The 17,169-nt window shown below is 36.3% G+C and overlaps 2 protein-coding genes across 4 annotated transcripts in view; one reads left to right on the top strand and one right to left on the bottom strand.

Moving 5' to 3' along the window:
• Nucleotides 1-1,504: 1,504 nt before the first annotated feature.
• TMUB2 (transmembrane and ubiquitin like domain containing 2) lies at nucleotides 1,505-9,132 on the top strand. The gene is made up of 3 exons (XM_039359345.1): nucleotides 1,505-1,612; nucleotides 5,156-5,716; nucleotides 6,779-9,132. Exons 2-3 carry the CDS (start codon nucleotides 5,169-5,171, stop codon nucleotides 7,128-7,130), a joined length of 900 nt encoding a protein of 299 aa, XP_039215279.1. The 5' UTR covers nucleotides 1,505-1,612; nucleotides 5,156-5,168; the 3' UTR covers nucleotides 7,131-9,132.
• An 857-nt stretch (nucleotides 9,133-9,989) lies between these two features.
• ATXN7L3 (ataxin 7 like 3) overlaps nucleotides 9,990-17,169 on the bottom strand; it is a 36,826-nt gene continuing 29,646 nt past the window's right edge. For all 3 annotated transcript variants that reach the window (XM_039359341.1, XM_039359340.1, XM_039359342.1), the window contains 3 exons: nucleotides 16,147-16,218; nucleotides 14,799-14,932; nucleotides 9,990-13,366 (listed from right to left, as the gene is read on the bottom strand). In XM_039359341.1, coding sequence (XP_039215275.1) covers nucleotides 13,215-13,366; nucleotides 14,799-14,932; nucleotides 16,147-16,218 — 358 coding nt within the window. In that variant the 3' untranslated portion in view covers nucleotides 9,990-13,214. The remainder of the gene's footprint in view (nucleotides 13,367-14,798; nucleotides 14,933-16,146; nucleotides 16,219-17,169) is intronic.

The following is a 17,169-nucleotide window of genomic DNA, read 5'->3' as shown; positions in this document are numbered from 1 at the left end:
AAGTCCTGGTGACAACCCAGATTTGATCCTGCAACATTATCCTGGAACATCTATATTTGCCTTCTTTCATAATTGTTATCTTTATCAAGATATAAGCTGAAAATACTAAATGGGGTCAATTCCTTGGCATGCTGTCCTTGGAAGAAATAGTATGCTGAGGACATGTTGAGAGAATGATGCAAACTATATGAGCATCAAGATTAAGATTTTAAATCTTTGGGCTGGAATCTGAAATAAAAAATACTGTCCTAGTGTGCCAATAAAAGAATATATGTGGAACCAGGTTGAACTGTGGAGTTCTTGGTGCTCGCTGAGCTTGTTTTCATTACTTGATTAGGTAACATCTTCAATGCACTACATAATGAAACAGTTGCCTTAGAGAACAAAAACAAAAACAGTAATTGAAGTCTGCAAGATGGTGCGAGACTAGCAATATTCTTGAAGGAAGTGACAGCACTTCATTAGTCTCTTTGCTTTTATAATTAGAAATCTTTAGATAAAGATACTGTTGTAGATGAGGATGAATTAGGTACATCTTAGCTGGATGCCTCAGCTGGAGTTTTCTGCTGACTGCTAATGGCAACCTTGTGTACAGGTCTGGAAATTAACCAGCCACAAGTCAAAATATATACAAAATTGGACGCTGGACTGGTCTTATTGGGTAATTAATATTTCAAGTGTATTGAAATACGCAACACACACAAACACACCCTTCCTGTGAGTATCAATAGAACAGAGAAGCTGTTTTTATTTTGAGTTGTAAGATAAACATTTTATGGAAAAAAATCAAAAGGTCAATGACTTGATAACACATCAATCTTTTATCAAATTGAGAAGAAAATAAAAGTATATATTTTTCTCTTTTGTGATGAAAGAGATTATATTCACAGCATATAGTCATCTGGTCAGTGCTGTTAATTAGCTTCCTTTCTTACAGTTGATGGATTTTGAAAGGAAATAGTTCTTCAATATAGTTTCTAAAGAGTTTGAAGAAAGATGCAAAACTGCATATTAATCACAATGATTATTAGAAAAAGAGCATAGCTATATTAATATAGTATTATATATAATTCTTAATACTTAAGAAACAATTAAATATCAAAAAGAAAAACACAATCTTGACACACGTAGAAGCGAAGACCTTTAAAAAGTCAAAACGAAACGAAATGAAATCTGAATAAGAACTTCCACCTCTTTATGGGCTCTTTTCTAGTAGAAGGAAAATAGCATACACGCCTTCAGAATGTATTAGCTGATTTTGTTGCAAAAATCGCTTTGCTGCCATCTAATGATCAAGCCTGCTCTTCGCAGCCTGAAAATTATAAAACTCGCTCTATTCTGAGATATTTTTCATTTAAGTAGCAAGCCATTTATGCTGATGTCTCACTCTATCCGAAGAATAAATATATACTATAAATAGGAAAAGTAATCATTAAAGAACGTAACTAATCCCGTCGCGTGCTTATCGCATCATAGGCCTAGTCTGTAGCCGCTGCTATAGCAACCAGTTTTGCAGCTGAACAGTTCTCGGGCGCCGCGTAAGTACGTGTTAGCGGTCGTTAGTGACGTATCCCCTTTGGGAAGCTGGAGGAAGAGACTCTGAGGAAGGAAGGTGAGTGATAGGTTCCTGCGCCCCCAACCCCTCAGCCTTTCCTGTACCTCTTTAAAAAATAAAATAAAATCTTGTTTCCGCTTATGGAAAAGCCGCATAGTTTGGTCCTATCCCAGAGCCCTCCGCCCCTCTGAGCTCCCTCAGTGATTCTTTTATGGGATTCTTCTTCTCTTCCAAATAAAAATGGAGCTTTTCCTCCCTTTTGTTGTGTTCTCTGCCGCGATACTTTTAAACTGATATCGATCCTCCCTTCCCTGTGTTATAAGGAGGCCTTTTCTTGCGCTGCGATATTGCCCCTCAGCCCGGATTTCATTGCCTCCCTTCATTGAAAGGGCGGGGGGGAGGGGCGCTGACACATGGGGAACTGTGTTTTTAAAGGCAGCATTGCTGGAGGAGGGATTTCCTCTAGAATTTGGCAATGAAATGAATGGAAACGCAGACCTTTAGTGGGAGAAATAATGGATAGATTTAGAAAAATGCTTAAATAGGCAGAATAAGATGAGACATCAAATAATATCATTTTATTCTTTGTAGTTCCTTTTTAGGTTGTATTTTTATTGTACATAAAATTTTTAATAATATTAAAAACAATCACTCGGTGAAGAAAAATGTATAGGCACAAAAATCCACTCAATTAGCTTCTTAGTAGCCTCTATTTTGGAAAACAAATCTCCCAACTATACATACTTACATGTTGCAGTCAGTTTATTTATTTATATTTCTTTTTCAAATTTATATAGTTGCCCATCTCACAGATGTGATTCTGGATGACATAAAAATAAAAAGAACAATAAAACATAAATAAACTTTAACAACAATAAAATACATACCATGGAGTGTGTTAAACATTGATTATGTAGTAAGTCATCTTGTGAGCTTTCCAATTTCCCAAGGATTCCCAGGCCTGCTAGAAACCATAACTTAAGAGACTTTCAGAAGGTGAATAGGGTCAGTGCTAACCTCACCTGGGAGGTGGGGGGGGAATGATATTGAAAATAGGGGTTTAAAAAAGCATGCATGTTGATTGTTATAAGTCCAGATAATTTCCTTTCCGAAGTGAACAAAATACATACCTCAGGTTTCTATTTACTGTGATCCATAGGCTTTTTCCTTATCTACTGTATTTACTATGGTTTGGGAGAGGAGAAATCTATAATTTTCCATATGTTGAACCATCACCATTTATTCCTAATTATTGACATGTTGTGTTAGACTTGAGAATTGGATTTTAACAATATGGAAAGTCAGAGATCCTCAGTCTACTCATATGCTGATTTTTTTTAAACCTATATTAGAAGATATTCTGTTTTAGGATTTCCTATAAGTAGTACTGTCTGCTGCCTTTAAGACTGTAAGCAAAAAAGCATATTTTATAGTATTTTAGACAGAACATGTAACACTACAAGTTAATAGTTGCATAAATGCTAGAATAATTTCAATAACAAAGACGATAAGGGAAATAGCTATCAGTTATATTGGTTTTCAAATGTTAGCTACACCATATTGAAATCCCAGGTAGGGTTATTGCAGGTGGATGCACACTGCTGAGTGGAGACGGTGGGAGTGCTATGGATATGTAATCTATAAAGTGGGAACAATTTAGGAGAATGACTTGCAACCCTTCCTGCCAGCTTCCCCATTGACTTTGCTTGTGGGAAATCAACAGGGAAGGTCACAAATGGCAATCACAGGACCACTCTCACTGTGATGTAATTGCAAGCCAGGCACTGAGCGTCTGGATTGCGATAACCTGACCATGAGGACTCTGCAACAGTCACAACTATGGACCCTCATTCAGCACTATTATAATTTTGAAAAGTCGCTGAAAACATAGTTATAACTTGAGAATTACCTGTAACAATTCAGAAGCAGCAACATAACATTTTCTATCACATCCACCTCAAATACTTCCATAAAGAAATACTGTATTATTTTGTTGCAACATGAATCTGCAAGTAAAAGTTTCTTTTTAAACTGAAAATAATTATATACCGTATTTTCCGGCGTATAAGACAACTTTCTAACCATGCAAATCTTCTCTGAAGTCGGGGGTCATCTTATACACCAGAAAATACGGTATACACAATTTAATATATTAAAAGAGCTTCATTCCACTTACTACGTAAATTAAGCCTACATCTTTCTTGATAAGTAAAGAAGTTTTAGGTAGACATAGGAAAACACTTTAGGCAATTTCAGTGATCACTGAAATCACTTTGGTTAGAAAATCTGTTTCTGAGCTACTGAATTATTCATAATAATAATTATGCTAAATAAAAATTATTCTAATTTTCCTTTAATTGAAAGTCAGTTTGGCGTAGTGTTACTAGGCTAGACACTAGGAGACAGTAAATTCTTGTCCTGTCTTAGTCATGAAAGTTAGCTGAGTGACTTTGGACCAATCACTCTCTTTCATTCCAATTCACCTCACAGGTTTGTTGTTGTAGGGAAAATAAGAGGAGGAAGGAGATATGGTCACCATCCTGAGTTATTTATAAAAATAATAAAAGGGTAAAAATAATCTATATAAATAAATTTAGAGTTCTATTATGCATGTTTTTCCCAATTTTGAGGAATCATAAATTTTCAAAAAAAAGAAGCTATGAAGAAAACAATTTAAAATCATGTTAATTATGTCATAATATTTTTATCCTATTGCTGATAATCAGACTACTATGTGAAACAATGTCAGAAAGACACTGGCAAGCGGGAAATTAGTTCTGAATCCTTTCATGGGCACAGAAGATAAGGTCTGAAACATCCCCACCCCTCCTTCCCTTGAATGTTATTGAATCTTATCTAGTCTAGCCCAGGTACAAACTGTCAGTCTGGAAAGATTCCTATGAACTAGGCATGAGCAATAAAGTAGCTAAGTGAACTCTTCAAGTGTGGATCTGGCTGTTCCTGTGTGACAATTAATCAAGATAGTAATTGTGTTTTATTGAACAACAACGAGTAACACTAGGCTTCTTCTAACCAAGTAGACAATGGTAGAGTTTCTTCCCTTAGTTTCTTTATGAGTTTTTTTACTGCAATAAGTAGCGTTTGCATAGAAAAGTTAATGGATTGAAAGAATTTTGAATATCCATTTTTTAAATTCCTATTTCAGAATTTTACATTGCAGTATGGATTGAACAAAGATATTACATCCCTGGAAACAGTTTCCCTCCATAATTTTTACTTTATTAACTAAATTAGAAGTTAATTTTGACAATAACTTTGCTATTAATAGATACAGAAGATTTTTGTAACTTGTTTAATAGTTGCATGAATAGTGCATTTAGGACCAACAACAGCAACTTGGTTAGCCTTAGTGAATCAGTTAATTAATAATTAACTATTCCTATTGCTTTCAGCTTTACAGAACTCAAAGCAAATTCAGCATGATAGATACATTTTTATAGATAAAAATAGCTAAATTCTCATAGTCCTTTTGTTTGTGATTTAACTGTAAAGATATAGCACCACAATCTGAATGCAGTGTTGTCTGAAATTCTTTTTAACCTTTGAAACAGAACTTTTTTTTATTTTTTCCCCTTTTAGTTGATGCCAAAAGATGGAGCCTCCTGAGGTTACCCTAATTGAAGGTGTGGGAGATGAAGTTACTGTGGTGGCTGGTATAGTGGTCCTTATTATGGCCTTGGTCCTGGCCTGGCTCTCTACGTATGTTGCAGATGGTAGCAGTCATCTTCTAGGAACTGTCGTGGCTACTGGAGATTCATCAGTGATCCATCTGAACCCCATTGAAAACTTTGTGGGAAGTTCTGTTTCTGAACAATCTGAGCCACAGAATGCTACGGAAGATACTGAAGAAAAGGCAGATGAAGGTTCTGCTTCTGGCACTAGTCTTACAGTAGAGCAAGTTGATAATGGCAGTGGCTCTGATGCTGCTTTAGACTGTCTATTGGACATTCAGGGTGTGCCACAAAGGACTTTTTTTATAGATGGTGTTTCGCAGGAAAGCCAGGGAGTTCCACAAACTGAAGCCAATATGGAGGAAAGTGAGCCAAACCCAGGCTTCATCAAAGTGCGTCTCAAATTCCTCAATGATACAGAAGAAGTGGCTATTGTAAAGCCAGAAGATACCATAGGCATACTGAAGAGGTACTATTGAATATTAACATATATTTGCTTGGTGTGCTGTCTTTGTTTGAAAAAAAATAATTATATAGGTTTTTTAAAAAAATCATCCCAGAGTAGATTAGAACAAAATGGTATATTGTTTTGTCAACATACAGTAGATAATCTCTTTCAAAAAGATTTGATTTTGGAACTCTCCGAATAGTTTAAGACTTTTCTCACTTTATACTACATATTTAAAAGAACCTTAAACAGTATTCCCACTGTTGCAATGTGGGAGGGAATCAAACCCAGCTGATAAATGGATGGAGATCAGTTCAGCAATCACCATCTAATTTTTCTTCCATTTTGGAATCATAGGGGATGTCTAAACTCCCTAAGCCTGTTGAGAGAACTGATTATTCTGACATATTGTACGGTACAATCTTTGACTTATGACCACAACTGAGCTCAAAATTTATGGTGCCAACTGAGAAATTTGTAAATGTTGCCCCATTTTACATTCTTTCTTGCTACATTTGTTAAGTAAATCACCTCAGTTGTTAATAATGTGGTTGTTAAGTGAATCTGGCTTCCCTAACTGATTGTGCTTGTCAGAAGGTCACAAAAGGGGATCACATAACCTGGGACACTGCAGCTGTTATTAATCAGTTGCCAAGCATCCAAGTTTTAATTACATAATCATGGGGATGCTGCAATGGTTGTATGAGAAACGGTCATACGTTACTTTTTTCATTGCCATTGTAACTTTGGTTACTAAATGAACTGTTATAAGTTGAGGACTGCCTGAATTTATATAACCATGGTCACAATGGGAAGGAAGCTTAGAAATTGCATTGTTTGTAGATGAGTTATTTACAAAATGAAAATTGAGCATGATACAGACATTATTGCATGAGTGAGCTAAAATGTGTAAAAAAGTATATTGGTTTAAAGTGTTATAAAAACACTTTATTAATAAATCCTATCTTGGCTGTTTTGTGATAAAATAAATGTTGATTTCCTTATAAAGGATCATTGGTTTATTAGAATATGAGATATCACATTTTTTTCTAACATTTTTATTTATCTATGTTCTTTCTAAAGCAAATATTTCCCAGGCCAGGAAAGTCAGATGAAATTTATCTACCAAGGTCAGCTGCTCCAAGACCAGGCACGGACTCTGCAGTCCCTCAATATACTGGACAATTGTGTAATCCACTGTCATCTCTCCCAGACCGTTTCTGCCATTCCTGACACTGTGGTAGCACCATCAGAAACTGGGAGTATTACTTTGAGCATGAGTGACTTGATGATTCCGATTTTTATGCTAATGCTGGCAGTAATCTGGTACTTCCGCATCAACTACCGCCAGTTATTCACAGTACCTGCCACCATTTCCTTGGTTGGAGTGACTGTATTTTTTAGTTTTCTTGTTTTTGGAATGTATGGACGGTGAGCAACTATGGGGGAAGAAAAGTTTCAGCTACTTTTTCAACCAAAATGCGTTTTATCTGATATGCTCACTGGTTAATAACCTACAGCACCAAGAAATGCTCTTACCCAGAATTCTACACAGATTGAAAAAAGGCTCTACATTTGAAAAAATAAAACAAAATCTTACTTATTTATACATTTTCTGTGGCTATGTCTGGATATTTTTGAAACCATTAGTAAAAGATATGACACATGAAGAAGAGTAAGAGATCAGCAGTTCCTCTATTTTCCATTATTTGGTTTCCACTTAAAACATAATTCTCTTCCATTATCTATGTCATCTAAGAACAATTTGGCTGATCACACCAGTTTTCTTCATAATTACGATTAGAAAGTTATTGATGATTGGCCTGAAATCCAATTCCTGTCTTATATCCCTTGGACATCTTTTGAATCCCTCAATAGAGGGCTTTTTTTGCCTAATTAATGTATTGCTTCTTAGACAAACATGGAAGAAATGATCTTGATTCACATTTCTTTTATTAATTCTACTGTGTCTAACTATCTAGTGCTAAATGATCCAGTGCACTCCATGAATGCCAATGAATCTAACAGTGGGGTGAAACAAATGGAATATCTGTCTTCTGCAGTTCACATAGATTAATATCTCAAAATCAGGTATTTTCAAAACGTGTTCTGAAGATATCTGGCTGTACCTTAACTCGGGACTACAGATTTAGTCAGTCCCTGCCAGAAATATGAATGCATGTTGATGGGTAAGTAAATTGAGATTGCAAACTGAATGCCTATTTGGTGCACACTGTGCTTGCTTGAGACAAGATAACAGCTACACTTAGAGCTTCCTATCAACTGTTTAGGCAGCTTGTTTACCTTTTGTAGGTAAGATATATGATGACATGTGCCTGCCCAGTCAAGCAGAAAGTCTGTCTGCTGTCATCAATATTTTTGAATGTTATTCATACGTAGTTAATCTAGTTATAGTTTTAAACTCCACTGATTCTATTCTCTTTGAAGCATGATTACTTCAAATGAATTTTCTTGTAGATAGGAGTTAATCAAAGTGTTAAAGTCAGGTTACTGACATGGAATTCATTGCAACATTCCCAGAGTCTGAGCTAAAATGGACAATTATTACTGAGAGTAGGAGTTTCTATTGGAAAGCAATGTTATTTTAAAAATAGGGTTGTATAATATTAAATTAGCCCCAAAGTTGTAAGCAATCTTATTGGTCAAGAGGAATATTATGTTTTTAGACATCATGGTTACAGAGAAGCTCAAGTTAAATCGCAGACTTAAGCATCAAATTACCAGTGCCAAGCAAAAATATATAAATGCTGCTCAAAGCTACCCTGTAATGCTTTCAGTTGCTGTAGCTTCTAAAATCAAGGAATTAAGAACAGATTAACAAAAATGTTTTTCACCTGAGGCTTGCCAGATCCTTTGAGAGATGCTTTGGAATGTATAAGAATGTGTACAAAGTTCTTTTTGTTAAGTCATTAAAGCAGCCACATTTTTTCTAACTTTTCTGGCTACTTCAGAATGCATCTCTGGGCATGCACACAGATTTAGTAGCTCTGCATGTACATGAATAGGGACACAACTGGCTGCTTCCAAAGAAGTTGTCTAAATCAAGAAAAATGACGTTGTTGGAAAAGAAGTGCTCATATATGTTTCTGTATGCTAAAAAGTGCTCTTGAGGGATTTGTACAGCTCTAATTTTAAGTACATTTTTGCTTGATATGTTGTCTGAAATGTGTACTTCTTGTAAAAAAAAAAAAAAGATGTATAAATATTCCTGGTAGTTGTTTTTTCTGTGCAGATATTCTGAATTTAAGGCTAAAGGAAAAATAAAAACAAACCTGTAAATAACTAAATGATCTGAATAATTAGATGGGGCCATGTTGCTAATGCTTATTCATAGGCATCTAAATAAGATATTTCTAAATGACTTGTTTGGATATACTTGCTAGTCTGTTATAGAAAATAAAGACTATCATAGTAAAGTGTACTTATACAACAGAGTTTTTCTCATCAGGAAATCTTTCAGAAACAATCACAAAGATCAGCAATGGCATCTGCAGAAAAATTGGGTGTTTTTGTAAGATGTCTGTATTTGTACAAATAAGATAGTCTGTTGAAATCCAAATTCTGTATTAGGTAAAATTAATTTTTTGTAAACTGAATGATTAGCTTAGGTAAGCCAATCTTTGTTTAGTGTTATAATTTACTTCGGAGAGGAAAAATATTTGCAGAATTCTAAAGTCCATATTTTGTAGAGCATTGTTTTGTTTAACCTATTTTGTCTGTTTGTTAAAAGTACAAAGTGCAATCCAAACATATTGGCTGGATTCACAAGCCAAGATTAAAAAACTGCAGTTGCTGTTTTCAAATAACATGTTATATGCAAGCAAGCAGTTTAATGGGATGGGTTGCATCACACATTATATTAGGGCAATGAAAGTGTTCCCACAACACAGTGAACCAAAAATCACCTTCACCTCTCCTAGTGTAGTCTAGCATGTTATAAATTGAGATAGAGTTTTCAAACTATTCATACTGTTGTATTCATATTACACTTCTGCTTTAGCAGTAAATATAGAGACTAAAAAAGATCTTCAACGTTTAAAAGAATATATACAGGGCTCCAGAGAAGGGAGAAAGGGGTTATTTCTGAGTATCTTTAGGACCTGCAGTTAGAATAGAATTAGTGTTTTCTTTCAAAAACAACTCATGACTCTAGTTTATTTGAAAGACCCGATTCCACATTGCATTTTAAGAAAAGCATGTGTATCACTGTAACATATTACAAAACATTTTGAAAACTCCCTTTCTCTCAAAACATATAAAGCCAACAATAACCTTAATCAGTACCAAGCAGAGTTACAGTTTATTTACACAAGCATTTCACAATCCATGAATGGGAAGAAGAAAATACAGATTTGATAGGTTTTTTTTAATATCTAGCTACCTGTACAAGCTGAGATTATATAGACAAAAACATTTTTTAAAAAATTGGAGACCACAGTAGAGTACTTTCTTCAATGATTTTTGCACATGTTCAGAAATATTATATAAGTGCAGTTTATACAGCAACAAATTAAAAAATTCTTAATCCATTCATGATACAGTTTTTTTCTTCAAGTGAAACAGGCCCTACCTTAAAAAATAACGGGTGCAGGTACAGATGCAGAGCCATATATAAAATGACCTCTGTTCTTTTTTGCTAAATTAATATTCAAAGTACCCAGAGTCTACACTTCCAATGTTGCCTGAAACATGATCCCAAAAGCTTGAGTTGCAGTCATGGGAAACAAACAAAGATCTAGTCTTATTCTTCTTTCACACTGGCTATTTTTATATTGCTACAATAGTAAAAAGTTAGCCAGCATTTTGATGATACATAATTTAAGTATGTAGCTACTTGTTATCAGGCAGTGAACAGGAACAGATTTTCCACTTTTCCCACTTCCCTTGGAAAGATTCAATTCACACCAAATAATTCAGCTACATTCCAAGGAGATATTAGGCAATTGTCTGTTCCATACTTACATAGCTATCATAGAATACTGAGTTACGTATTTAAAAACATTTGCTAAGTATGAAGTCTAGGCAATGCAGAAGTAATGTTTTGTAGATTGTGATCAGATAAAGGAACAAAATCAAGATTTTTGCAAACAGATTTTCCTTGTTTAACAGAGGATACCTAAAAACAAGGTTTCCTACCAATGTCCAGCAAGATCTTTCAGGAAGGCCCGTCTTGGTCCCAGAATACTCCCTATGCAACATACTTTTTGCCCAGGGACATAATGGCGAGAAAAGACCAACCTCAGTAATGTTGACTTCCTATGTCTGCTATTTCCACACCTGAAACAATTTGGGACATTCACATATCCTCCAATCCGGCACAGAAGCTGCAACAGATCTAGCATCTATGCCTTAACATAAGCACTATGACAAGCAGAATTTGCCTCCGCATGTAATAGCATCAGAAAAGCATGTGGAACTCTGGGGAGGAAGGAAGAACTTGGTGGTCCTTTTGAGATTCTCCTTGTAATGTGCATGTGCTGAAAGCTTTTCACTTCAAGACAGTTAGTGGGGATTTTTCAGAGAGCTTTCCCTGATGGAATTGAGCTATGAATTTTAACAGTGGAAAACATGGAGTTTCTCTCCTCCATCTTTTGAGCAAGGATTTTTTTTAGTTGCTAGGAACAAAGAGAGGGAAAAGCAAAAGAAGCAAAAGTACTATTGCAAAAGTTGTCAGCCATCTCAATCCAGGCAACAGCCTCAAGCAGTTGTTATTAGCAATATGGATTCTCTGCTACTATAGAAATTAGCTACAAACATTCTCACATTAGGAAGGAAACCGCTAAGTTTCAGTAAATTAGACTTATGAGTAGATACAACAAATGACCTTTTTTCATGTGCACGCTTTTGCAATAAAAGAGGGCACACATTTTGAAGTGGTTACATGGCTTCTGTATAGTTCTACACATTGTAAAGATTCAGGAAGGGTACAACAAAAAAGCAAAGAGGCAATATTCCCTAGAACAGAGGCCCCCAACCTCCGGTCCATGGACCAGTACTGGGCCACGGCATGCCAGCAACCGATTTGCACAAACAAGCAAAGCCCTATCTGCGGGATGCAGGCAGCACACAAAAGCACGCCCCTTCTGGTCCAGAGAAAAACCTCTCTCCATGGAACCGGTCCCTGGTGCCCAAAAGGTTGGGGACCTCTGTCTTAGAAGTAATACTGCAATTTTTAGCATATATCTACAAAAATCCTTAGACCATCATGATTTATGGCACTAGATTTAAAACAGCAGCTGTCTGTAAAAACAACAAAACAGCAGGAATGAAGTGGAGGGAAAATATACTTTCGGGGGGTGGGAGTGGTTGAAGGGGAGAAAACAGTAAAATTATTAATCTAAAAGAAGCATATATTCTCTTTCCCAGTCCATTATCCCTAACTTTCTTGATTTTGCCCCTAATACTCCAGAACTGTTTATTTTCACTGACTGAGTCATTCAAATCCAAATAAGTCATTTAAACTAAGTTAAAGAGAAATTAATGATAACTAACAGGTCAGAGCACAATCTCCCTACCTGGATTCAATGAGATGTTAAATAGAGCTGTTTTAAAATTCAGTAACTCAGATTTATAGCCAGTTGTCAGGGATATTTTAAAATGTGTGTTAAGTTACATGTATAAAGTAATGCATGTCTTGGAGTATTGGCTCATCAAGATTGGACAAAATTAGTATCCAACCACAATTAAGGAAGTTAACTGTTTCACCAGTTTCCTGGTATCCATACATCAGGAAGAATGCAGCTCCAGATTCTTAATGCTGCTTTGTATAAGATTTTAGGGATGCTACTGGTGAAGAGGCAGATAGTGTCAGGAAAGGAAACAATAGTGACCACAGCAGCAACATCTGCTCCACTCTCTCTACCCATCTCAGCATGTTAGGATAACTACATTCTTGTGCCACTTGTTCAACAGAGACAGTGAAGAGGCCACTGGGGTAGACACTAAAGACAAAAAGGTAAGCACTGATTCCCCTCCTTTCTGCCATACCCTTTAAAATCAACAAAAGAGCACAGGCAGATTTATATGCATAGATGCTTCCCAGCCCTGCCAATTCAGTCTTTAGCATTGCTAAGCAAATATGATGTCATCATATATATAGTCATGATTGAACAATCACTAACATCACAATAAATAGACAAATTGAAACGGGAAGGAGAGAGATCAATTCCTTCCTGATTGATGGAGGTGCTATCCATCTTTAAGGCCCGCCTCAAACCACCACCATCCCTTTTCCCCAGAAGTGGTGGGAGCCCACTCTTTCAAAAGCAATCCTAGTCTTTTTTTATATATCTAGTGGGCACAGGGCTATGCTATCTGTGTAGGAGGCTTGAGAGAAGGGCAGTGGACACATGCAGCCATCTCTCTCCACATTCTTGTAAAGGGTGTCCGCAAGGGACCACTTGAGAGGATATCAGCCAGATCTGCCCCCTAATCTGGGTTAGAAAGAAACCAGAACAGATTCCGGGCCCCTTCCCTGTTTTTCTCATCCTAGTATTATTCAATTTATGTCATCATAGAGGCTGGGAGTAGGAGGGGCAAGTGGTTTAGGCTTCAGTTTCTTTTTACTGGAGCTCATTCCTGGAGCACCTCCTACCAGGCTCATGTGTGGTTTCTTCTTTTTGGTTTTTCGGGATTCAGAGTTGTTTGTACCTGTTGTGGGGAGAAAAAAAATGCATGTTGAAGTATTATGCCTGCCTGTTTTCAGTCCTGCTTTTCAAATAACTTCCTTGTTCTTCAATGAGTATATGCCAATTTTGCATGGGCAGCAATTTGTAATGCTTTGAAAAACTTCTCAGTGCCCATTCCCAAGCTGAAAGGATAAATCACTTCCACTGAAAAGCACTGCCACGAAAGGATAAATTCTGCTGTCAAATCTGTGTGGCCCATTTGCACACACGAGTCATCAAGTAAAGAGCATTCCCAGGAGAATCATCATAATATTATAATTACAAATAATTATCAATACAATCACAATACAGCATAAATTTTACAGCTGAGCACAGCCAGAGAACACACAATACCATGAGTCAGTATTTACAAATACTTTTATCAAATAAAAAGATTTAGTGGCAACTACAGTGATAAAATGAACACTCTTTTTTAGTTCCTTTTGCCAATTTGATTTGCCACACTTGCACTTGCTGTAACTGTGAGTAAGAGTAAGTTGCACACACTTTTACATCAACTTCAGTTTATTATTTTGAAGCATTTGCCTACTAGGCTTCTGTCAATTTCTCAACAAATGGAGCAGTGATCAAAAATGTGTGGCTTCTAGATGTTGTAGACCAAGAATGCTCACAGGATTCAGACAGCACAGCAACTGACAGAAGATGAAAGATTAGCATTTTAATAAAATCTTTAATGGCCATTGGCTCTCTCTCTTATTTAGGGGACTATTAGTTCTTTTGGGATTTTCCTTTCTTATTGTGCCTCTATGTAGTCTGCTATGCAGATAATGTAGTCTGAAAGAACAGGGAAGTTGGTTTCACTAAGGTAATCAGCAATCAATGTTTTGGTAGAGATTATGGGCAGAATCTTCTATACAAATAATTGCCAATGAATTAGCTGATCATAGCTGAAAAGAAGTCAAGAATAATCTTTTTTCAAGTAATCTGCCCATTAATTTTTAGACCTTTCTGGAAAGAACCATTATATTATTTGGCAACCTGTGGAAACCTCTAAATCATATTCCTAAAGGTTGGAGTTGTCTGTATTCAACAATCATGTTATGACAGCAAATAGCTCAGTAGAATCCTACAACTCAAACCATACAAAATGAGCTACTGCAACAAATTTGATGTTAAGAATTAGAGGAAAGGTTGAAAAGCATCTAGTGCTGACAATGGTTAGCATCCTATGTGCATAAGTATGAACAAGATAAACCAGATATCCTAAGTGATAATGTTTTGATGTCTTTGCTCCTTCTGTGTTCATCAGTAGAATGTGCTAGGAAAAAACAAGACAAACAAGCAAATACTCCTACAACCTCACAATTAGAAGTTATCTTGAGTTCCAGTATTTAAGATGCAAGCCATTATCACTTCAGCCTGCTCTCTCATCAAGTAACCATACACATTCTTACTTGCTTTTGATGAAGCTGAATCAGAGGGAGAGATATCTGAAGAACCATCCCATTGAAGCCGGCTCATGAGGGCTTGACTTTCTGCCACATCAAAGCTATCATTTTCCACACTGCTTTCTGTTTCAGGAAGTGAGCTAAGTAAAGGGAAAATATATGAAAAGAGGAAAAAGATCAAGGTCAATTATCTTAACTGTAGCAACAGCTAACAGAGAAACCCAATCTGTATTGGTAGAGCTACAGGCAGTCTCAACACAGCTTTGGAAGCAGGCTTTACAGCACCCCCAAATGCTACCACTGTCATTGTTATGTGAAAAATAGAAGACAATGATTAATACATAAGGAGTTATCAACTATGTTAATATTCTAATTTTATTTACACTTAAATTTCATTATTTTGCCCTAGCCCCACCTGCATTTTCTGGCAATCCCAGTATTATAATTACAAAGGCAACATGCATTTCTTGGACAGAAAGAGGTTGTTGCTCGCCTGTCATATATTGTCAGAAAGAAAAAGCAGAAAAGACGCTGCTTTTAACTATCCATCCATATTCAATGCTGTTGTCTCTCAAAGAAAGCCCTTAGTTATACTTTAGCAAATGCTCAGCATTTCAACCCATACTCTTAAGATCATTTTTCAGCTCAGATTTTCCTCCTCTGGTAATTTACTTCAATTGTTTATTCTAAGGCCTGATATTATCTCATGTGATGTTCTGGATACTCTAAAAAAATAGTTTTTAAATGGCTCGAGTCACATGGGATTTCAACAATCTCCAAACTGACATAAAAAATGGCTGATCTTGCAAGATTTTGACACATTTAACTATGCGCAAATACATACATAGCTTCACCATGTTATCTTGGAGTATATACTGCAACCCCAGGTCTGCAATTCCTTGAGTGTTAACTTACAATCTAAAGAAGTAAAATCCTACAAAGATAGATTCTATCAATGCAGAGTTTGTGTTAAGGCAATGAACAAGGAAACAAAATGTTTTGAGATGTGCTATTAGATCAGAGAAGTCTCTTTTTAAAACAACAACCAGGCATTCTTGAAGTTCCAAGAGGATGTGCTATTTCCCCCCTACCCCCATTTTCCACTACTTTTATATTCTTTATTTCTTTTAGAGTAGATTTCTAACCCAGAAAGATATGCTTGAAAACCCCTGGATGAGATATGCCTAATTCTGAAAAGCCAAAAGATTATCAATGTAAGGTTTTCTGAAAGTTATTCAGCTTCATTTATGCAATTAGCAAAATTCAGCAACATTCATGCAGTTAAACAGTATGAAATATATTTTGGAGCAAAAGAGTTTCTCTTCCGCATTTCTTCCATCCTAATTACACTTACACAGAGGATCCTAGGAGGTAGATCCTGACTGACCTCCGCTGTTCATCAGTGTGCTGGGGGCAGCGAAGAGACCTTCAGGCAAAGGACGAGATTAGAGAACAATCCCAGGTTGTGAAATACATGTTTCCTGCTCTTTCACCATCCATAATGCTAACCCATCAATATTCTAGAAGTAGGGGGTCAACACTGTCAGAAAATCTAAGAGAACAATCAAATGCTCAGAGCTGAAAAATATATTGTGAGCATCCCAATCTGTCTTTGAAACAGTAATTTATTGCTTGCATACACCTATTTACTAGCAGGGCAAAAACATTGTAGCAATTTTTTATTCTTTCTTTGAAAGCAAGTCATTCTCTTTTGTAAGTGGAATTTGAAGACTTTAAGACCAAGAAGCAAATCCAAGCCAACTTTTAGACAACTGGCTGCTGAGCAGTTTTTATTTCCCAGGGCAGAGTCTCAGCAACATCTTGTGAGAAATTTAAATATACTTAGTTATATGAAATACAAATTGCCAAACTTCAGTTATATAATGTAAGCAATCTATTTTTAAAAAAGTTTTTTTTCTGGAAGCAGAATTTGAATTTGTTTTTCAAATTACAGTACCTCAGTAGGTGGCAGCACGTGGCTAATCTTTTTTGGACTGGAATACAGGGAACATTAAAGCCCACAACCACTCTGTCTTGCAGGTATGAGTTGAAGCTGCTTCCTCCCCTTCCAGACCCTCATAATCTCCAGATATTGGATCAGCACTAAAATGGCATCATCTGCTCAGCCAGGGATGGAGGTGTGTAACTAGGTATCATCAGCACTCTGTGCCATCATATGACCTCATCCAGCATATTCACATAGATGAGTGATTTTCAAACTTAGCAACTTTAAGATGTGTGGATTTTAATTCCCAGAATTCTCCAGCCAACATGCAACTTTACTTGCATCTGAAGAAATTCTCCCAAAGAAACAGAAGTTAACATGGGAATCAGATGGTGCAAAAGGCCAATTTTATAGGCATTTTCATATGCTGTT

The sequence above is a fragment of the Crotalus tigris genome, unplaced genomic scaffold (genome assembly GCF_016545835.1).
Source record: "Crotalus tigris isolate CLP2741 ecotype Arizona unplaced genomic scaffold, ASM1654583v1 scf7180000019068.10715455, whole genome shotgun sequence".
NCBI classification, from domain to species: domain Eukaryota; kingdom Metazoa; phylum Chordata; class Lepidosauria; order Squamata; family Viperidae; genus Crotalus; species Crotalus tigris.
This window is presented reverse-complemented; position numbering and strand designations above follow the sequence as displayed.